The 25,027-nt window shown below is 33.6% G+C and overlaps 1 protein-coding gene across 2 annotated transcripts in view; it reads right to left on the bottom strand.

Annotated features, from left to right (window-relative positions):
- LOC117337228 (PH domain leucine-rich repeat-containing protein phosphatase 2-like) overlaps nucleotides 1–19,154 on the bottom strand; it is a 79,946-nt gene extending 60,792 nt beyond the window's left edge. Inside the window, exons 1-3 of one of the 2 annotated variants that reach the window (XM_033898101.1) lie at nucleotides 19,138–19,154; nucleotides 12,346–12,432; nucleotides 6,817–6,905 (exon numbers count right to left, since the gene is read on the bottom strand). In XM_033898101.1, the coding sequence (XP_033753992.1) occupies nucleotides 6,817–6,857 (41 nt within the window). In that variant the 5' untranslated portion in view covers nucleotides 6,858–6,905; nucleotides 12,346–12,432; nucleotides 19,138–19,154. Of the gene's footprint in view, nucleotides 1–6,816; nucleotides 7,008–12,345; nucleotides 12,433–19,137 lie in introns of those variants that run through there. The other variant, XM_033898102.1, reaches the window with a different exon arrangement.
- Nucleotides 19,155–25,027: the final 5,873 nt, after the last annotated feature.

The following is a 25,027-nucleotide window of genomic DNA, read 5'->3' as shown; positions in this document are numbered from 1 at the left end:
ATTCTTTATTCTTGTTTTCATTACCATGGAAATTCTTTATTCTTGTTTTCATTACCACGGGGATTCTTTATTCTTGTTTTCATTACCATGGAAATTCTTTATTCTTGTTTTCATTACCACGGGGATTCTTTATTCATGTTTTCATTACCATGGAAATTCTTTATTCTTGTTTTCATTACCACGGGGATTCTTTATCCTTGTTTTCATTACCATGGAGATTCTTTATTCTTGTTTTCATTACCACGGAAATTCTTTATCCTTGTTTTCATTACCACAGAGATTCTTTATTCTTGTTTTCATTACCATGGAAATTCTTTATTCTTGTTTTCATTACCACGGGGATTCTTTATCCTTGTTTTCATTACCAAGGGGATTCTTTATTCTTGTTTTCATTATCCATGCAGTAAATCAGAATCATGATCATTCTGTCAGTAAAATACAATCAGAGTACACATCACAAAATATCTGTAAGCTGACAAGACTTGGATATACCTATAGTTCTGGAGAATGCCTTATAACAAATAAATGTCTATTTACCAAATCAAATGGAGAATTAATATACTCCCAGCAACGTCTCTGATACATGTAATGGCTGACATTCACGCCATGTCAAGTCAAGGTCTATGGCTGTCAATACACACTTTACCCTCGTTTCTTTGTTTCACCATACCAGGTCACCTGAGACTTTAGACTGACACCTAGTGTGTATAGTCTTTAAAACAAGCCTCAATATCTCAGTATCAGAGTAGATGTGTGGGTCTTTCTTTGTTTTGGTACATCACAAAACTTTCGAGCAAATAATTGGGAGAAAAATGTCAAAACTTTAGTTTCTGAAATCATCTTCATGATGAAAATCTCCTGAATATTATGAGATGTACCTTTTTAATATTTAATCATGATATGGAAAATACTTTTTAAATGTTACCATTTCAAACCCTATGTTTATATCAGAAACAATGAAGCATATTGTATTTCATTTCACGTTTATTTCACCTTAAATCTTTAAACTTTTTACTGATTGATACAACAGGCATTATTTTGGGAGCAAGGTCAGGATTTTTCTGATTACGAGTTAAGTGGAATTTCCTGCCACAAACTTAATTTGAATTTCCCACTATAACAGAAAAGCTCCAAATGTATTGTTCTGGCTGACATTGGATTGGAGGTAATTGTAATGTACTAATGAAATATAAAATCTTTATGACATAAACAGGCAGCCATATCCTTAATAAAAGTATCTAATAATCTGTTTAATACATTACATTTAAGGATTATGTTCTCCAATAATTTATCCATCTAGATTAAATTAACAACCATTTTACTGCATCAATATTTGAGTTTCATCACTATTTTTTCACATCAGAACCTGTCTTAAACTGATCAACAAGAAGCAGTTATGATCTAGCCTTTCTTAGTTTGCTACAATTCAATCAATAAACTTGACATTTTCATTAAATCCAAGCTAGGGCACCCCAGAATCCAATCAAAAGAAGCACATGACACTCCCCTAATTGAATTTTGTGTATACCTGAGGTATAGAAAGAGGGCAACAATTACAATTATACTTAAATAGACAGTTCTGGTAAGAAAGAGAAAATTGATACATTTGACCTTAAAAAGCATCTGTTATCATTTAATCAGTCTTTTAAATGAACTTGATGGTGTGTACACCTCTATAAAACATATAGAGAGAATCCGTCACTGTTGACAGTTGTTAATGAGGTTTTCTGAGATGGAATGATCTTTTTTCAATATCATTTAATTGGTTGATTAACCTTGATAAATACCTGTCCATACACTATTATACATCTGCCAGGTAAACAAATGTAGGAGATTTATGTATGACACCTGTCTGACATCTCCAGGTGTTTTATTTCATCAAAGTTTTTTTATCAAATTACCTATTGACAGGTACAACTATTATAACCAACAATTTAAATCTACACATACAATGTATCATTCAGCATGCTGAAACATTTACCCCACTGGTCAGTATTTTAATATAACCACATTGCTCTGGATTGATGCCACAAACAACAAAATATCACGAAGAATTATTAACATTTTGATTCTGAGTGAAATTTCTAGAAATACGTTCATTCTGTGAGCTAACAGAATTTTTTTGTACCAAAATTCAACAGGTTATGATATATTAGGGTAAATTTGAGACAAAAACTATCACTGTCCATATAAATAGAAATATCCCTAACTTCTGGCCCTCACTAAAGGTTTCATCAACATTCCTTAGGTTAGGGAAACCCTTAGTCTAATATTTCCCATAGGGAAGCAATATTGGATTTGAGAGGGAAATCTCCATTAAGGAACTCTCTTTACGATTCCGTAATGCTTTCCTATGGAAAATTTCAACTTAGGGAGTATTGATGAAACTTGGGCGTGCATGGAGGTTTTGCCAAAGAAATGAATGTATATAGATGCTTGACTAAAAATTTCACTAAATGAACTTTTTATAACACATATAGGTGGTTGACATAGATAACTTACCCCCTGTTTCTCATCTTGTTTCATCAATTCTGTAACTCCCACCCTTGGGACAGACACACAAACTCTACATAAAACTTTATAGATGGTTGACCTAGGTAAACAATCACCCACACACTTTTGGACCCTCTGGGAGTTATTGGGACTTGTTGGGTAATCTCCCTTGATCTTATTAACAACTGTCCTTGATCTCCCTTACAACACTAGACAACAATTCAATTATACGCTTCAGTGAGCAAAAGATTTCACAGTAGCTCAGGAATTTGAATTTTTCTAGCTCCATACCTATATTCTGTAGCTGCTTTTGTACTCTAGTTCTTCAGGCTTGACCAGACCACTACATATACAGGTATATAACTAGTGTTTCACATCATAGGTGAGATGTCCCAGGGGACAATACGTCTACCTAACACGGTAATGTGTCACCCGTCCATCACATCAAAATCAAATGACATCTCAATAATAATTATAACAAATATACGACAAAAAATTTGTTAAAAGTAAATCAGAATAATTCTCCATCATGTACAAAATCCCCATCCTGCATCATTACAACCACTGATGGCCCAGCATGACTATTTACAATTTTTCTTTCCAATTTTTACCTAAACTAATTTCTGAGGTTAAGTTCTAAATCCAACTGTGACTATCTAACATCATGTTAAGGTTTCAGTGTTTGATCTTACATATAAATCATGTATGTTAGTGTATAGAATTAAATCTTTGGCTGTATTCACTGAACTATTAATATATAGGACATACTTATTTTATAACATTACATTTCAATCATTACAGAGTTTTTTGCCCTAAATGACACATCAAAATTTTAAATTGATTGAGTATTGCTCAATTCCAAAGTGATCATAATGTATTTTTATAATAGAAAAGTCCATATTTCATGCGACTACATGAAAGGGGGCGTAAAACTTCATCCTGTTCATTTACCAATGTTGATGATAAATGTAACCTATTTTAAGCCTTTACGATCACCTGATCTGGATCTCGACCAAATTAACTTATGATATTACTTTTCAGCCCAAGTCACAATTTTCCAGTTAGGAATCTTCTGACAATTTTTACCTATAATTTAGACTGAAATTTTAATTATTAGTAATTTTTTTTCATTGTTCCTGATTTTCAAAACTCTATTAGTCCAGAAGATTAAGAGTGGCTTTAAATTATATGCAGAGTTAAGGTATTAGATTATCTGATGGACTATGTTTAAAATGACATGTACTCTTCTTAAGTTTTGAATATTTGAACACAAGAAATCTACAGCTCCCCCATGGCAATTCCAAGAAGTTGGCAAGTATGGACTGGACCACTGGATTCATATCTTAAATTTTCAGCCAGTGACACAAATATCCAGTCAAAACAGGCATACTGAGCATTGATATAGCAATACATGTCCGCTACCAGCCCGCGCCAGCTATTACTGAAATAATCATATAACTTCAGTATTGCCGAAGACAATCCTCATGTAGTGTACTAGAAGAATAACCTGGACAAAGCTTTTCTTTGATGTAGGTCAAAGGTCAAAATGTAGGTCAGAGTGACCTTCTATTGACACAAGACACACTGCCTCACTTACATGAAAACATGGCCCAAGTATGAAGTTCCAATGACAAGTAGTGTAGGAGAAAGAGTCCGGACAAGATAAAAGGACGGACAGACGGACGGGAAGTCACAATGGACAGAATTATCCAATATTCTAAACATACAAAAGTGGTTTAAGTTTGGAGCTTAATACATCTCCTTATTATAATTAAACATTTCTTAGGGATTATCTTGATTATCTAGACCTTCCTTCTGGATTACCACATTTGGCCCCTTGATTTCCACATCTGGCCCCTTTATTACATCATTGTAAGTCCTAGAAGGGCGAAACTGCAGTTGAATGATACATTTTTATATTGATGATTGGGCATACCTTGTATGCTTGTCTGTATCGGTTACTAAATTCATAATTAAGGTGTTATAATATGTGTTTTGTAAATCTTTCACAGGTAAATCCCACCTGTTCCTGCGGGTGTTGACGACTTTTACTGAATACCAGCATGTTAATCAAGCAAACGAGTCCAATCTTCGGCACCAATTATCACATCTACCCTGACAAATTATTCTGTCGTGACTCGTATCAGGTGGCCACCAAGGACTTAAATCTTATCAGTGGTAACAACAATAACCTATAGGATCAACGTACACAACCAGGAAATTCCTTACTTTAAATACCAAGTGTATTACAAAATTCCTTAACAAAAACTAAAAGTCTATTGCTATAATTCAACTTTGAAAGTATTTTTTGATGGTCTATTTTTACTGCAACATTAAAAGGTGACCTTCAGAGAATTTTAATGACCTTCATCAACATTTCATCTTTTGAAAACGAGTTATATAATACAGGAATAACATTTTTATCCCCTCATGAAACAAGTCATGGATTTTAAGGAACCTGTAACCTCACTGACATCCTAAATCTTCTACCCACTTCATCTTTAATCCAATTACCATGGAACTTTATACATCTGTTCACAACCATCTTGATCTCATATCAACAACCTGAGGTCAGAATTGAGGTCACTATTACTATTAATAGAATTTTGCCATTCACTTTCTACTAATTTCATTTTTAATTGATAAATGCATCCTATGATCTAATTTCATAAAACTTAATACTGTACGTTTGCTTACAACCATCACCTCTTGTTCAAATTCAATATCAACCATCTGTGATTAAAAACTAAATCTCCTTGTTACTATAGATATAATGCTTACTTCCTCGTTCTTTTTTTCGGCATAGCCGTATAATTTTCTTTTGGCCCCGGATATGACGCGAAAGGTGGCGTTACTGGTCAAGATGAAGTATGTGATTGGTCAATGTAGCGGTAAATGCAAAATGCAAATATGCAGTTAAAGACGAAACAAAATTAAGATTGAATGCAAGCTGAATAAGTGGATGTAATTATTCAAATGACAAATTAATAAAATTATATTCCTGATTCAAATGCAGTCTTATTATCACCAGAATTGATTCAAACCAATATAATTTTGTTATCCGTGCTGAAATGCATTTATGAATTAGTTCGTTAATTTATTTCACCAGCAGTTTTACATTATAACCGCCAGCATTAAAACTATGCTGTTGATCTTTTTTAAAGATATTTCTTGTTTCAATTTGATATGAAACTTTATAGTTATACATTTGCTTACAAAAAACATGAGTCCCAGTATCAATCAACTGGGGCAAAAAAATGAGGTCACAATTACTATTAATAGAATTTATTTTCAAGGGCCAAAAATGGGTCCTCTCTGCTAGATCTACTTTTGCATCTGACCCTCAAGAAATTTAATATACTACAGCTACTTGCTACATTTATAACTATTAGGATTTGACATGAGCTCGAGGTGATTAGTATCATGTGAGATACCTAGCTATTTTGAGATTGTGAGATCTCCAGTTCTTACCACACCTGGTAATGCATCTATATAGATTTAACTGAACACCTAATGTCCCTCAACTGATGCAGGTGATCCTAGTTACACAATAATTACAGTTCAGTGGATCCCACTCATTATAATTCTGTACAATATTTTTAAAACCAAATAAATACTTTACACACCAAACAAACATAATAATAATTCATTTGGAAAGTGTTGAATGAATAATTACAGAAGAGCTATGCAGATATACACCAGACAGCCCTGTAAAAAAAGCTGTATAGTCAGTTGTGCATAAAATTGACAGCCATAATGTGTACCGTCCTAAACACAAAACAATATGTACATGAACTTCTCTGGTGACAGTGGTAGAGACCAGGAATAATTATCTCTTGTACATCAGTAAAAGTTTTCTATTTTCATCTCAAAATTGTATTTGATATAAACCATTACATCATAAGATGCTGGTATGATGTTAGTGCTGAGGATTGCTTCATATTAAACGAGTGAAAACAATACACAAACAACCACCTCATAGCATAATATAAGGGATGTATATCATAACAAATATTCAGTCTCCTCCAATCCTTTCTGTTTATGAGAACAATATCTGTCATTTTTGTTCACTCATTAATTAAATGAATTCAAGTCTATAGTAAATTAGTAAGTATTCAGTTTGTATATATATATACAAACATTTTATTATATGATTTGTCCTCATGCAGTGCTGTATCAACTAAAATTATATACAATATAATGTACGTCAACTTCCAGATCCTACTTCATGGATAGTGAAGTTCTACTACAGTACTAAGAATTAATAACAGCGCATCAGCCATCTGTTGAAACTTAATAAAATATGGTGATAATCATACTTACAATTCTAGCTCCGATTCAGACCTCATCGCCTCTGTGGCCATTCCCAAGGGTCTACAATGTCTGTGGTACCAGGCACCTCAACATGTCTCCTACAGTTATAACAGGAACCAAGTGTAAACTCAACAGGTGAATTCAAGTCTCCCTTAATTTCATCTAGTTTTCAGGTCACAGACAAAAGTATTACTCCCCGTCACGCAACACAATAACACGAATATAAAGATCTCTACGTACCCGCGACCGTCATCAGTGTCGAGTCGTAGCAGTATGTACCTGTGCTAATCCTGGCTGGTCACATGATACAGGTGTACAGTTTTCCTATACCCACAATAGCTATAAAAATACACTGTGATGTCTCACAAGCTACTTTATCCTGGTGCATTATAAGAATATTTTGTTTAAAATTCAATTTTATTGTGATTAACCACACTTTATTGATGGGGTACAAGAAAGGAAACTTTTACTTAAAACTTTTCCCATCGACATTTAATACTCATTATTGATCTCTCATAAAACTCACTTTACAAAGTTTAGCAAACTTGATATAGGTTCTCAAAAGAAAACATGTCTCCAATATTTCTATTAACAGTAAAAACTTCAAACTATACATCAATATATATTTAGCTGAAAAAAATTATCATTGAAAGGAAAATTGTGAATCATGTTATTTTTCCTGAAATTTTTAAAGATTTTCCTATTCAATATAATTATGAAAGCTAACAAGACTTGCATAAAGGACAGCATGGTGATTAGCATCTATCCTCATTCAGTGTTAGCGATTTATACAGACATAACTCTACAAAAAATCCCACTAAAAGCCAGGAAAATAGCTTTTGGGGATACATTGTGACATCAAGATCACCTAATTTAAATACAGCGACTGTGAGATAGGTGAATTCAAGATCGGTGCGTTCTTAGAGAGCTGTTAATGTTAGAAAATGTAAATTTTGTAGGAAGAGATTTTATCATCAAGTGTATATGTTTAATATATAATAAATTGACTATCCCCATAACAGAACTGTACTATAATTATACATAAGGGTCACCCTGATTTCCTTAAAAACTAATACAGACTTTAAACTAGGATACAGTACATGGGTCATCTGTATTCATCCAGAAACCTTTAGTCCAAAAAAATATTGAAATAAGGACAGATATATCCAGAGCTGGATTTCAAAAAACTTATTAACATAGCTGTATTTGAAACATGAATATATTTCAGAAAACTTCAATTCCAGACTATTTAATTCTGTATGGATGTTTAATTTAATGTAGATGACCAACATTCTCTTAATAGCAGAGGTGTAAATAAAATCTATATTTGGACATCCATCGTCATCTAGAGGTTACATTAGGAGAGACAGGAAGAGTAATACAATGTAGTCATACAGGGGAAGTAATCCAACAGGTACTGTTATAGTGTATTAATCTGGTATAAAATGTCAGACAGGGGAAGTAATCCAACAGGTATAACTGTTATAGTGTGTTAATCTGGTATAAAATGTCATACAAGGGAAGTAATTCAACAGGTACTGTTATAGTGTATTAATCTGGTGTAAAATGTCAGACAGGGGAAGTAATCCAACAGGTACTGTTCTAGTGTGTTAATCTGGTATAAAATGTCAGACAGGGGAAGTAATCCAACAGGTACTGTTATAGTGTGTTAATCTGGTATAAAATGTCAGACAGGGGAAGTAATCCAACAGGTACTGTTATAGTGTGTTAATCTGGTATAAAATGTCTTACAGGGGAAGTAATCCAACAGGTACTGTTATAGTGTGTTAATCTGGTATAAAATGTCATACAAGGGAAGTAATCCAACAGGTACTGTTATAGTGTGTTAATCTGGTATAAAATGTCAGACAGGGGAAGTAATCCAACAGGTACTGTTATAGTGTGTTAATCTGGTATAAAATGTCAGACAGGGGAAGTAATCCAACAGGTACTGTTATAGTGTGTTAATCTGGTATAAAATGTCATACAAGGGAAGTAATCCAACAGGTACTGTTATAGTGTGTTAATCTGGTATAAAATGTCAGACAGGGGAAGTAATCCAACAGGTACTGTTATAGTGTGTTAATCTGGTATAAAATGTCAGACAGGGGAAGTAATCCAACAGGTACTGTTATAGTGTGTTAATCTGGTATAAAATGTCAGACAGGGGAAGTAATCCAACAGGTACTGTTATAGTGTGTTAATCTGGTATAAAATGTCATACAAGGGGAAGTAATCCAACAGGTACTGTTATAGTGTATTAATCTGGTATAAAATGTCAGACAGGGGAAGTAATCCAACAGGTACTGTTATAGTGTGTTAATCTGGTATAAAATGTCATACAAGGGAAGTAATTCAACAGGTACTGTTATAGTTTGTTAATCTGGTATAAAATGTCAGACAGGGGAAGTAATCCGACAGGTATAACTGTTATAGTGTGTTAATCTGGTATAAAATGTCAGACAGGGGAAGTAATCCAACAGGTACTGTTATAGTGTATTAATCTGGTATAAAATGTCATACAAGGGAAGTAATCCAACAGGTACTGTTATAGTGTATTAATCTGGTATAAAATGTCATACAAGGGAAGTAATCCAACAGGTACTGTTATAGTTTGTTAATCTGGTATAAAATGTCATACAAGGGAAGTAATCCAACAGGTACTGTTATAGTGTATTAATCTGGTATAAAATGTTAGACAGGGGAAGTAATCCAACAGGTACTGTTATAGTGTGTTAATCTGGTATAAAATGTCATACAAGGGAAGTAATCCAACAGGTACTGTTATAGTGTATTAATCTGGTATAAAATGTCATACAAGGGAAGTAATCCAACAGGTACTGTTATAGTGTGTTAATCTGGTATAAAATGTCAGACAGGGGAAGTAATCAAACAGGTACTGTTATAGTGTGTTAATCTGGTTTAAAATGTCATACAAGGGAAGTAATCCAACAGGTACTGTTATAGTGTGTTAATCTGGTATAAAATGTCAGACAGGGGAAGTAATCCAACAGGTACTGTTAAAGTGTGTTAATCTGGTATAAAATGTCATACAAGGGAAGTTATCCAACAGGTACTGTTATAGTGTGTTAATCTGGTATAAAATATCATACAAGGGAAGTAATCCAACAGGTACTGTTATAGTGTGTTAATCTGGTATAAAATGTCAGACAGGGGAAGTAATCCAACAGGTACTGTTATAGTGTGTTAATCTGGTATAAAATGTCATACAAGGGAAGTAATCCAACAGGTACTGTTATAGTGTGTTAATCTGGTATAAAATGTCATACAAGGGAAGTAATCCAACAGGTACTGTTATAGTGTGTTAATCTGGTATAAAATGTCATACAAGGGAAGTAATCCAACTGGTTCTGTTATAGTGTGTTAATCTGGTATAAAATGTCAGACAGGGTTAGTAATCCAACAGGTACTGTTATAGTGTGTTAATCTGGTATAAAATGTCATACAAGGGAAGTAATCCAACAGGTACTGTTATAGTGTATTAATCTGGTATAAAATGTCAGACAGGGGAAGTAATCCAACAGGTACTGTTATAGTGTGTTAATCTGGTATAAAATGTCATACAAGGGAAGTAATCCAACAGGTACTGTTATAGTGTATTAATCTGGTATAAAATGTCAGACAGGGGAAGTAATCCAACAGGTACTGTTATAGTGTGTTAATCTGGTATGAAATGTCATACAAGGGAAGTAATCCAACAGGTACTGCATGTTATAGTGTGTTAATCTGGTATAAAATCAGTGTAGAGATATTTAATCATTTGGAAGAACATCTGAACTGTAATTGGTCTAATTGTCTTCTGTAATATACATACAAGATTTGAAAAGGTAGCAGAATAAACACCATCACTTCATATCACTTCCATTCTTCCTATGTGAACCTTTTTAGGAAATAAAAGGCTTCTCTGTTAAGTTGAACATCCAAGGATGGTTATCCTCTTTACTGTGGTCTAGATGTCATTGAAATGTTCCGACAGCTAGCTGACTGTCACCAAGACAATTTTTGCAAATTTCATGTGAGCTGAATTAAAGCACTTGCCATCCTCTTTGTATAAGTATGTATGGCCTTACTGAATTAGGACATTGATGAAGAGTAAAAGGTAAGGAGCAAACTCTGTAACATCAATACAATGGAATCTACCAAAGTCTGTTTATTACACTAACTGATGTATCGGCATGTTGATTTTATTTCCTGTGTTGTCTGTAGATATAACTATTGTACTGTACATCTTAATTACATGAATGTCTGCCAGTAACTGAAAGTATGAACTGTAACAGTACATGTACCCTAGGCCAGCCCAATACTCAATAACAAATATCTGTGACATTCTAAAGAGTTATAAAGCAGTAAATGTAAAAGTTTTATTTTAACATAAGTACACCTCAAAAACACAAATATTGAGTACCATATTTGACCAAATAAACACATTGTGCATTACAAAAACACCAAAAGGGGTCGAGTTTGATAAAACCATGTACAAGGGAAAAGATCTCGAGTGAAATCTGGTTGGATTTTTTTTTTTTTCATTTCATATCTTTATTAAGCATAAACAAATAAACAATCCAGAGTCTCTGGTTAACAGACTGGATATTACATTATAACAGATCAGTGAGAATGAACTTTTATATTTGTTTCAATTAGCAAATGTAGCCATCCATTTCTGGAAAAGGTTGGGGTGTGATTTTTCTTCAAGTAGTGGTTACACTTATTAGGTCAAATACGGTACTGTTCAAAGTACACTGATAGAAATATTTATTTTTACTTTTATTGCAACTAACTTAATTACAATCATTTAGTCAGGCCTGAAGTCTGATCACCAGTCAACCGTATCCCACTCTATTTCAATTTATGACTACCTCACCAATGACACAGCACACAAAATTCACCATTTCATTTTTTTCAGTCAAATTTGGGCTTTTCCACAAGGTTAAATGAGTAAGATATTCCCTGTGAAATAAAATTCAGTTTGTTTAGTGATCTCTTACAATTGTCTTAATAATACAAAGTTATAAAAAAAATCTCCACTGAGCCAGCACTGAAAACTATTAATCCAGGAATAGATCATTTATAACTACCATGACTCTCATTGATTTCTAATTTTGACAAAGACAATGTATTTCTGATAAAATTTGATAAAAATAAACCTTATGGTGTCCATTATCATGAATCCCCCACAAGTGCCCCAACAATCACGATGATAACAATCAGGCAATTGAGATAGCTACATAATCTATCAGAAAAGAAAAGAAATTCCTCAAATACAATAAAAATAAGACCTCCATGTATGTGTTGATGTTCAGTGGTGATATCTCTTCATATGGCCTAACTTCTCTACAACATCTCTATACAATACGTTTAAATCACGTCAATACGACATCAAGTAAAAATATTACAATTCCCACCACCAATGGCATTCAGAGTCCAGTGAGTAAGACAACCGTGAACAACGACAGTGAGATTTATCAGAAAAACGTCTATTTTCATTCATAATAGCTAAACTTTGTCAGGAGAAATTACCGTGTTCCACGCATCATGGATTAATTTGATTGGACGATGAGTGGCCTCAGGCTCCAACATATGTTCTCACCTTTTCAGAGTGGCAACCTACAAAATCAAACAGAACGGTAGTAGTAATATTGGCTATACATCATACACTACCATAAACTACCATACACTACTGTAGTAATATTGGCTATACACTATCATACACTACTGTAGTAATATTGGCTATACACTACCATACACTACTGTAGTAATATTGGCTATACACTACCATACACTACTGTAGTAATATTGGCTATACACTACCATACACTACTGTAGAAATATTGGCTATACACTACCATACACTACTGTAGTAATATTGGCTATACACTACCATACACTACTGTAGTAATATTGGCTATACACTACCATACACTACTGTAGTAATATTGGCTATACACTACCATACACTACTGTAGTAATATTGGCTATACACTACCATACACTACTGTAGTAATATTGGCTATACACTACTCTAGTAATATTGGCTATACACTACCATACACTACTGTAGTAATATTGGCTATACACTAACCATACACTACTGTAGTAATATTGGATATACACTACCATACACTACTGTAGTAATATTGGCTATACACTACCATACACTACTGTAGTAATATTGGCTATACACTACCATACACTACTGTAGTAATATTGGCTATACACTACCATACACTACTGTAGTAATATTGGATATACACTACCATACACTACTGTAGTAATATTGGCTATACACTACCATACACTACTGTAGTAATATTGGCTATACACTACCATACACTACTGTAGTAATATTGGCTATACACTACAGTAGTAATAATGGATATACACTACAGTAGTAATATTGGATATACACTACCATACACTACTGTAGTAATATTGGCTATACACTACCATACACTACTGTAGTAATATTGGCTATACACTACCATACACTACTGTAGTAATATTGGCTATACACTACCATACACTACTGTAGTAATATTGGATATACACTACCATACACTACTGTAGTAATATTGGCTATACACTACAGTAGTAATATTGGCTATACACTACTGTAGTAATATTAGCTATACACTACCATACACTACTGTAGTAATATTGGCTATATACTAACCATACACTACAGTAGTAATATTGGCTATACACTACTTTACACTACTGTAGTAATATTGGCTATACACTAACCATACACTACAGTAGTAATATTGGCTATACACTAACCATACACTACTGTAGTAATATTGGCTATACACTAACCATACACTACTGTAGTAATATTGGCTATACACTAACCATACACTACTGTAGTAATATTGGTATACACTACCATACACTACTGTAGTAATATTGGTTATACACTACCATACACTACTGTAGTAATATTGGCTATACACTACCATACACTACTGTAGTAATATTGGCTATACACTACCATACACTACTGTAGTAATATTGGCTATACACTACCATACACTACTGTAGTAATATTGGCTATACACTACCATACACTACTGTAGTAATATTGGCTATACACTACCATACACTACAGTAGTAATATTAGCTATACACTAACCATACACTACTGTAGTAATATTAGCTATACACTAACCATACACTACTGTAGTAATATTGGCTATACACTACCATACACTACTGTAGTAATATTGGCTATACACTACCATACACTACTGTAGTAATATTGGCTATACACTACCATACACTACTGTAGTAATATTAGCTATACACTAACCATACACTACTGTAGTAATATTAGCTATACACTAACCATACACTACTGTAGTAATATTGGCTATACACTACCATACACTACTGTAGTAATATTGGCTATACACTACCATACACTACTGTAGTAATATTGGCTATACACTACCATACACTACTGTAGTAATATTGGCTATACACTACCATACACTACAGTAGTAATATTAGCTATACACTAACCATACACTACTGTAGTAATATTGGCTATACACTAACCATACACTACTGTAGTAATATTGGCTATACACTACCATACACTACTGTAGTAATATTGGCTATACACTACCATACACTACTGTAGTAATATTGGCTATACACTACCATACACTACTGTAGTAATATTGGCTATACACTACCATACACTACTGTAGTAATATTGGCTATACATTACCATACACTACTGTAGTAATATTGGCTATACACTACCATACACTACTGTAGTAATATTGGCTATACACTAACCATACACTACTGTAGTAATATTGGCTATACACTATACACTACCATACACTACTGTAGTAATATTGGCTATACACTACCATACACTACTGTAGTAATATTGGCTATACACTACCATACACTACTGTAGTAATATTAGCTATACACTAACCATACACTACTGTAGTAATATTAGCTATACACTACTGCTGGTTCAAAGGGATCGAAGTCTTACCTAGCTCAATAATGTATTATGAATTTTGAAATGAATATTTCGGTATGTCAATACACTATGTTTTTTCTACCTATGCATGTGCTTACCAATTGAAGAAGCAGCATATAAACACCTCAGTAACAGCACATGTACATTTCTATATAACTATATTTTAAGTATATACACTGTATATAATAATTCATGGAGAACACAGAGGCTTTAAGCAAACTGAACTTCATTTGTTATTGTTATTCATTATCACCACTGAAATAATTATTTGACTTGAGCCCAACCAGGCACATAATTCCATAATTCTTTGATATAGTGTGTAATATTTTCAAAATATCATGATTTTATTTCTGGCAAATTGTTTTATATACAAGTAATCATTAATGCATTAAAGTACATTTTGAGCAGTTGTTAGATTTCCCTTTTTAAGAAATTATAAATCAATTTTAATGAAAGAAATAATGCTTGGTATATTTATTGACTATAAAAGAATCTACAGCAAAATAATCTCAACACTTTATCTGGTATATTCAACATTAAGAAATATCAGCACCATCATGTAATTTCAATCCAAGTCAAAATAAGTCATGAAAAGCATTACAGATATATATTAGAAGATGACTCATACATCTAGGGGTTTTATTTTGATCCAGCAGATTTTCTTACAACATATCATCACATTAAGTACTAAATACCCCAATTAATACACAATAGAGAACTTTGAAATAGTACAAATCAAGGATGAAAGTGGAAGTCACCAATAAAATGCTGAATGTACAGTGATGAAATTACACCCAGAAAATGTGTAATACATTGTCATTGTCAGTATTATATTTCATCAGAAGTTATTGGAGTCCAGCTCTATAGTAACATTATATATAATTATCATAATATGGTGCTGTCTCAGTGATGTAAGGTTAAATATGTACAACAGGTATGGGGTCACCTGCCCGACTGCGCGAGTCTTCTCTGGGTTCTACCGTTCCCTCCCACAGTAAGACTTCTCACGCAATTCCATCCAGGCCAACAGGCGTGATTAATATAAGTTGATATAACTTGTTTCGCAATTGATGTTAAATAAATAAAGTTTACAAACATGTACAAGCCAGCATTTTCATCTGATTTCTGTTATGTTACTGTACATCTCCATTGATATTTGTCAACCAAGTTTCTCTTACATAACAATGGTATTATTCAAATGAACTATTTCGGTGGTAACAGGTGGCACAGTGGTAACAGGTGGCACATTGGTAACACACTTGCCTTTCACCAAGGTGGCCAGGGTTCGATTCCCCAAATTGACATGAAAAGGTATATGGTCACCTGTCCAACCACATGGGTTAAACATGGGTTATCTCTGGATACTACGGTTGGTTAAACTTGCTTCGCAATTGTTGTAAAATAACGCACTATTCAGATCAAAGCTTCTCAGTAACATCATAACATTTCCAGTTAGAATAATCTGTGAAATTTGTCACAAGATTTTCTGTCGCATTGCAATTGTGTCCAAGGTCATGATAGTATACGTTTAATCTGTTAATAATTATAATACATGTGTTATAATCACTATCATTCAGGTCAGATGTGGTTTACGTTACATGTAGTTTAACATCTTTGTTTATACATGTAATTAAAATATTAGAATTTTTACTGATGAGAACTGAGTAATAGAAAATATCTGAGCCAATTAGATCGATGTCTTTGTCAGAGGCCAGGAAAGACATCTTGGATTGAAAACTATCCCAACAAGAGACCACAGAGGGACATTGGTTCCCACAATTTAATGATCCATATCAGTCAAGTGAAAGACTGATTTTTCTCTTCTTTTCCCTTCTTTCACTCTTCCTTCGAAGCATTTAATAACTTTATATAACACTTTATAGCAGGAGCAACCTGCAATTGTCAAAATCCAAGACGGCCATACTTTTTGTCATTCATTTAGTTCTTTCAATCTGACTAGCATGCACAACTGGAGACCTCTACATTCAAATTTGAGAAAGACCCATAATGTCCATTTATATACATTAAGTAACTGTGAATGAAGTTTCAATTGTCAAAATCCAAGATGGCTGCCTGCTGGCCATGTTGTTGCCAGGTTGGTCCTATACAAAAATATGCATACCTAGGGATCAAGGGGAACCTACATATGAAATTTGATTAACAAACTTCAATTTCATATCCAAGATGGCCACCTGTCGGCCATTTTGTTTTCTGATCAGTACGGAATACAATATGCACAACTAGGAACTAAGAGGAACTACAAAGGCTACATAAAATTTGAGAAAGATCCCTTCAGTGCATTCTGAGAACCAACAGTTACAATCTTTACTTCAATTGTCAAAACCCAAGATGGCCACCATTGGCTTATATTTATATATAAATATGTTTTCATGGCAACTTGCTTGGCTTGCCATAATACCCCCGTTTCCATGGAAAGCACCATCTTTCATTTAAACCCTCTGTTCCTATATATCTATATATATAAGGTTGAATTCCCTTGTTGTGTAACCTGATGAGGCATCATCCAATATAGATATACAAAATCATGTGAAAATCAGAAATTTCCTTTTTGTGCCACAAACATTCAGGATGGAAATATTAACATGTGCATAACAATGAATATTGTATCATTTACATAACTATAAATATTGTATTATTTACATAACAATGAATATTGTACCATTTACATAACTATGAATATTGTATCATTTACATAACAATGAATATTGTACCATTTACATAACTATAAATATTGTATCATTTACATAACAATGAATATTGTATCATTTACATAACAATGAATATTGTATTATTTACATAACTATGAATATTGTATCATTTACATAACTAAGAATATTGTATCATTTACATAACAATGAATATTGTATCATTTACATAACTATAAATATTGTATCATTTACATAACTATGAATATTGTATCATTTACATAAATATGAATATTGTATCATTTACATAAATGAAAATCTTGCCCTAGAGAAGCTACATGATGCCAAATCTGATGAATATCCCTTTACTTATATATACATTGTATATCCATAAGCAATATCATTTCCCTTGACTTTGGGCCATGACCTCTGAACCAATGCAGAGGGACCACTGAATATTCTATACCAGTGGCAACTGGTTAAATACACTTAAACAATTCTTGAGAAGAAGGATTTTACACAAAAAATTGATAAAGGAAAACATCAAGTAAAACTCACTGCACCATAGTAAAGACCGACTTGTCCCTTCAGGCCATGTAAAGCTGCCTACCAAAATAGTTGCTGAACACGTTTATAAAAATACTAATGATATGTCATGGAAAACATAAAACGGACATTAAATTATGCTATGTCATTACATTAAGTATGTTGTTTGCGTTTCTCTACCGTGTAGCTCCATCTGTTCCGCACCTTGTGACAGAAGCATTTTTCATTGTTGTGATGTGATTTATACTGATTTTTAACCACTTATATACTTATTATACTCATTACTTATCATATATCTTACCGGTAAAACAAGTTTTGTCACATCAGCCCAAAGAACTCCAGACACTGTTTTAGATTGAAGATTCATCTCTAAAGCTTTCTCTCTCTTTTGATATTCATCTTATAAATTCAGCAATAAAATTGACAAAACTAAAACAGGCTCAGATATTGTACTTTATAAAGCAAAATCCTCTAAAAACTTTTAAAACATATTTTACAAATGAATTGCTAAAAAGTCCATTAGCCATATATTATCATCAGAGAATTGTTATTCAAAAGGAAATTAGATCAAAGAATTTCTTTCGTAAAATTGATAAGAAAATCTAAAATAAATCAAAATAAAAAAAAATCAGTCAAAAGAGAATTTAAATAAGTTGAAAAACATCTGTGTTCCAGTTATAGTAACATACCTACGCCTTGCAATAAATCACCATTATAAAACCTCTGTTATTTTGCCAGTTTATAAAATTAGTTTAAGACTAATTAAACTTGTGAAGAAAGAAAAGAGAAGACTTATAAAATTTACTGCTTAAATGAAAATATAAATGAACTTTGTCAATAAACTTTCAAATATATTGTTACTTCATCCTGAAAAAAATTCTCAGGTACTGGAAATTGCAACATGACTTTTCTGTATACGGCCAATTGAAACAGTAGATTATTTATTTATTTACTTTAAATATAATTTATTTTTCAAAACTATATACATTTTATATATTATTATATTAAACTCAGAGGTAGAGTATATAGAGACTTATGTTACTTCACTCAACAAAGATCATAAAACATGATGACTAATATAACTACCAGTGTACTTACTGAACCTTGAGAGCCAGCTAATAGTTTTTCCACCCAGTCAAGGCACTGCAACCGAAATTATTTAAGATCAACATGCATTTCATTTAAATTTCAGAGAAATACAAATTCAATAGACTTCAAATATTTACTATAACATCTTATTAAATATTTTCACCTCAAGTTGATTTTTTTATCAAGCTATACTGCTATCTTTCCAATAATAAATGACAAAATTGCAATATTGTTTTGCCATAAGATCATTTAAGAGTATTTAGAAATGGCTTTAACTTTAACCATGAAAGGTCTGATATAGATAGGAATCCGCTTATTAATTTGCTTTTTTTCCAGGTGAAAATATGCAAATAAGCAGAGTATGCAAATAAGTGAAGTTAGGGTTTGGCTCCTTCGATTCCTAGACACGTGTGCATGCATGACCATTTGATAAGGCATTTGTAGTTATAAATTGAAAAATAATAAAATGCCTATTTTTTCTTTTTTTTTTATGATATCTTATTATTAGTTTGACCAGTAAATGACCCCTCACTAGCATAAAGTTTTCATTGGCCAGTCTTTAGGCGCCTTTTTGGAGTAGCGCCTTCCAATTTTCCCTCTCGAGCTCACTTCCATTTAGAATCCTGAGGTGTCAGGACAGATACAATTGTATCTCCTTTCTTGAAAAACCCACCCTTCCCTCCCTATTTGAGACTAAATTTGTATGAAATTAATGATGTTCCCTATATGGTTTAAATAAATAAGTTTAGGTAATTTTTGCTAAGGCGTCGCATAAAACTTTGTACAGTATTTTTCAGTTGCTTAATTGGCAATAATGTATTTTACATATTGAACTAATTGTGTTTACATGTAAATGATTTAACTATACAACTATTGTTCAATCTGATAAATATTATGTGTCTAGGAATGAAAGGCTGCTTGTGAGTGCAGAAAGTGAAGGATATTATAATATTAAAAGGTATTCTGTGTATAGCCCTTTCACCTCCTTTCATAGGTATTAGTGAATATAGATGGACTTTAATATATTCGAGACATCTGATCTGGGGTGAAAGGGCTTTTTGTATACTTTATCATATTTCATTATTTCATTAAATGGCAAAACTTATATTATGTCTTTGTTATATATATATAAGGGGAGGTAATTTCTCTTAACTGGAAACATAAATCGACATGTCCTTAATATGATTCTTAAAGAGGCTTGCCCGCAGAGAGATCAGAAAAATTGGCTAATAGAAAAAGATTTTTTACACATGACAGATTGTTGGAATTGTTGAGTTTTTCATTTTATTTTCCTTATAAACGCTGAAAAGTGATATTAAAACCTCATTTTTTAATATTATTTATTTAATCGCAACCCGCGATAAGTCCCAGCTATAAAGTGGAGTCTAATTTATGATTGACACATCAAAGAAACAAGCACGTGCACAGTGCCGCACAGTGATAACTTCAAAGGCAGCGGCGATTTACAAAGAAGATTTGCCGTTATATTCCATACATTTCCCTCTCAGGTTGAGTTTTAAAACGTCTTTTAAAATACATATTCTGTAATTGTTTTCAAGAAATAAAGTCGGAAAGCCTCTAATTTTGTCACATAGAAACGTGTACTGAAGTTTATTTAGTGATCGGAGATGTGCCGTTTACCGGTCCGTCTGCGGGTAAGCCTCTTTAAGTCAGTGCCTTGTTCAGAAAAGGAATTTTTTAATATTACTTTAAAAGTTTGTCAATTTCTGATATAGAACCGCTCTACAGGCGAGCATATATAAAGCCCTTCATTCCAACCAATTACATAACATTATGGATCACAAGTAAACACATCTGTTCAATAGAAGCTGCTATGAAAACACATTTGATGGCCTTACCTTATATATATGACCTTTGATGGCTCGGAGTTCGATAAACACTTGAAAAAGTTTTTTGTATTTTTTCTGTTCAATGAATTTGCCGTGTTGAATTGTGTTGGTGGGCGGTATCCTTTATTACTTATCAATGATTTCTAAATACAAACAAGAGATTTTTGTTGATATTAAATAAATGTCTTACGAATTAAAAGTGCTCCGTGTATTCTGAAGGCTGCTTGACAATGAAACTTACAGAAACTTACCCTCCCTTATATATCCCACCAGTTGGGCAGCTCCCCAACCACTCATGACCACACAACAGCGGCTTTGATGATGTCCAAGGTTACTAGCTTTTAATAGACTAACTAAACTGTGACAGGTACTTGTGGCATTAAGATATGGTCAGTACACTGTCAGCTTTTAATCAAGAGTTACTATCATCGGGGACCCTGGTTATGAACTAAGCCGACACGTCAGGGCTTTTTCTTACTGATTTGGGAAAGGGCCTTTTTGCCTCATTTTGGGAAGAAAATTGGTTAATTGGTAAAGATTTTTTCAGGAGTAAACTGCAAATTTTGGGAATCTTGCTTAAATATGAAATAATTTCAATTGGGAATGGGGCCCATTAACGGCCCCAAAACACCCTCAGAAAAAGCCCTGCACGTGTACGTGATGGCCTTAGTCCGAGTTTCCTCTGGACCAGATAAGGTCAGCCCTACTTTCAGCTTGCTAAAGGTCTCTAGCTCATAAGTTTCCCGCCGTGTTATCCTCTAGTGTCAGGCCTGTGAATTCATGAATTACGCCAGGATTAGGGGAGATCTAACCATGGATGGTCCTGAGCTAACAAACGCGCTCCACCCCCTCGCTAGTTAGTCGGACTTTTCCTCTTAGTCGCAGCATCTTTTGTACATTACATTTTCCGCCAAACTCCTCGCTCCAGAAAATGAAAGACTACAGTAGGGGAGATAACTCAATCGGCTTTCGCTGGTAGACGTCTGTACCTGTGATCAAATATCTATTGCATTTTTGCCAGTGAAATATACAAATTTATCGACCTAATAAAACTTATATTTTCACTGCAGCGATGAGCAGTGGAAGTATAAGATTTTGCAGTGAAAATATAAGTTTTGCAGTGAAAATATAAGTTTTCCGTTTTTGACCAATGAAAGCGTACCTTTGTATTCACCTCGTTGAAACTTGCCGGTTTTTCCAATCGAACCGCAGATAGATAAATTGGTTATTTTGCTGTTTTTCTGAAATTTTCTGACTAATTTTTGACAAAATACTCACTTAACGTCATGCACATATTCTCCTATAACAGCAGAAAACGCTTAAATTGCGTCGATCAGTCCTTTCAAAATGGCGCCGTCAAGTTGACGTGGAGTAACGTCACAAGTAGATGACGTCATTACTGATTCCCGCACTTTTTGACACTATTAATTTTTCGATGTTTTTTTATTTTGTTGTTAAGTTCATGAAATGCAATAAAAAGAAAATTGAATGGTTTCCCGTTAAATATAACATATATTTCACTCGTATGACCAGAGACATATATGTCTCTGGTATGACAGAATATTTCGATATTTTTCGCACTCGTGAAAATATCGATATACTGTCATACTCGTGAAATATATGTTATATTAAACGGGAAACCATTCAATATCCTCTATATACTACGTGTCATCATTGAGGTGTATATTTTACAGTTTCACAGAGTCTGTCACTATTAAGCAGGAACAAGAGGGCGGAAAAAATTATGAATTAAAAAAAAAACTGTTCAGGGGCGGAGAACAGAGAGTGCTGCCAACAGATAGGAAAACAAATGGTCAGCACGCCTGGAATGGTATATTGACTATAATACTATAGTCCAGCTCTCTTTCTTTTTGCCACATTATTTTTAGTTGCTGTGCATTATTTTAGCCCTGAGGTTTTCGGTGTTGGAAGGTCACGTATGCCGAATCAAGAACAGTATACAATGTATATCATAAAGCTGTTTTGTCCCTAATTCACGCATATTTTATTGATAATGAATATTAACAAAAATCACTTGATCGCTTGTTTTTGCTTAAATATTCTCTTATTTATAGATTACGATTCTACGGCTCTGATTAATGGAGAAAGTGACGATCGATCGAGTCGTCATATCAACGAGCGCATAAATTTGCTGTAAAAAGGTTGTAGTTAAAGGGAGTTATAGCAAGGTTCCTCAAACGGCAATATCTTATATTTTAAGTTTACCAAAACAGCATACCAGAAAAAACTTTCTTTCGATTATTTTTTATTATTATTATTATATGTTTTAAATGCATTGAGAGCAGTCGAATTTAGGGAAACAATGTCTGTAGTTGAAAGTTAAAAGATAATGGTTATGCCGATTAGTGAAGAGCAGGGATACTTTTACTGTATGAACCGATTACGTCATTATGCTTCGTTGGTGACGTCATAGTAAGTCAGTGGCCAAATCCGGAATGGAAGTTAACAAAATAAAAATGGAAAAAGTATAGAAATTGTTCATTAACCCGGCGATCTTCTATCTATTTCGTATTGGTCGGATATGGCATAATTTGAAAGGAACATATAAGATCAAACGTGTACATTATGCCACTATTCAAGGTAATTTATAGGGTAACAGCAAACCTCCAGGATTGAAGACTTTAGGCACAAAGACTATTGAAACAAATTTGTTAATTCTGCGATGTTCAGGTATCTACCACACATAATGTATGGAAGCCATTATTTAGCTGGAGGCCGATTTTGTTCATTCTTTTATCATTTATTGAAACAAGCATACATGTCCCCTACCGGCCCCCCTTAAAAAAGTGACCTTGAACCAAAATTCCTGAAACTTGAATTTGATCTGTAGCTACTCACACTGAAGTTACATACCAACTTTTACTAACATACCTTGAATCATGGCTGAGAAAAGTGCGGAAAACTCCCAGTTTCACCAGTAGGTGACCAAGTAAATGTATCAGTTATACCCAGATGATAAGAGATTTCAGATTCACAGAACCGATATTAGAGTGGCTGAGGTTTTTGATGTATGGTCATTATACTGAGTGTATGATTATTATACTGAGTGTACGGTCATTATACCGAGTGTACGGTCATAATACCGAGTGTACGGTCATTATACTGAGTGTATGGTCATTATACTGAGTGAATGGTCATTATACTGAGTGTTTGGTCATATACTGAGTGTACGGTCATTATACTGAGTGGTCATTATACTGAGTGTACGGTCATTATATTGAGTGTAGGGTCATTATACTGAGTGTATGGTCATTATACTGACTGTACGGTCATTATACTGAGTGTACTGTCATTATACTGAGTGTACGGTCATTATACTGAGTGTACGGTCATTATACTGAGTGTACGGTCATTATACTGAGTGTATGGTCATTATACTGACTGTACGGTCATTATACTGAGTGTATGGTCATTATACTGAGTGGTCATTATACTGAGTGTATGGTCATTATACTGACTGTACGGTCATTATACTGAGTGTACGGTCATTATACTGAGTGTACGGTCATTATACTGAGTGTACGGTCATTATACTGAGTGTATTGTCATTATACTGAGTGTATGGTCATTATACTGACTGTACGGTCATTATACTGTGTGTATGGTCATTATACTGAGTGTACGGTCATTATACTGAGTGTATGGTCATTATACTGAGTGGTCATTATACTGAGTGTACGGTCATTATACTGAGTGTACGGTCATTATACTGAGTGTACGGTCATTATACTGAGGTATGGTCATTATACTGAGTGTACGGTCATTATACTGAGTGTATGGTCATTATACTGAGTGGTCATTATACTGAGTGTATGGTCATTATACTGACTGTACGGTCATTATACTGAGTGTATGGTCATTATACTGAGTGTATGGTCATTATACTGACTGTACGGTCATTATACTGTGTGTATGGTCATTATACTGAGTGTATGGTCATTATACTGAGTGTATGGTCATTATACTGAGTGGTTATATACTGAGTGTACGGTCATTATACTGAGTGTACGGTCATTATACTGAGTGTA

This window comes from Pecten maximus, chromosome 11 (assembly GCF_902652985.1).
Source record: "Pecten maximus chromosome 11, xPecMax1.1, whole genome shotgun sequence".
Classification (NCBI taxonomy): domain Eukaryota; kingdom Metazoa; phylum Mollusca; class Bivalvia; order Pectinida; family Pectinidae; genus Pecten; species Pecten maximus.
This window is presented reverse-complemented; position numbering and strand designations above follow the sequence as displayed.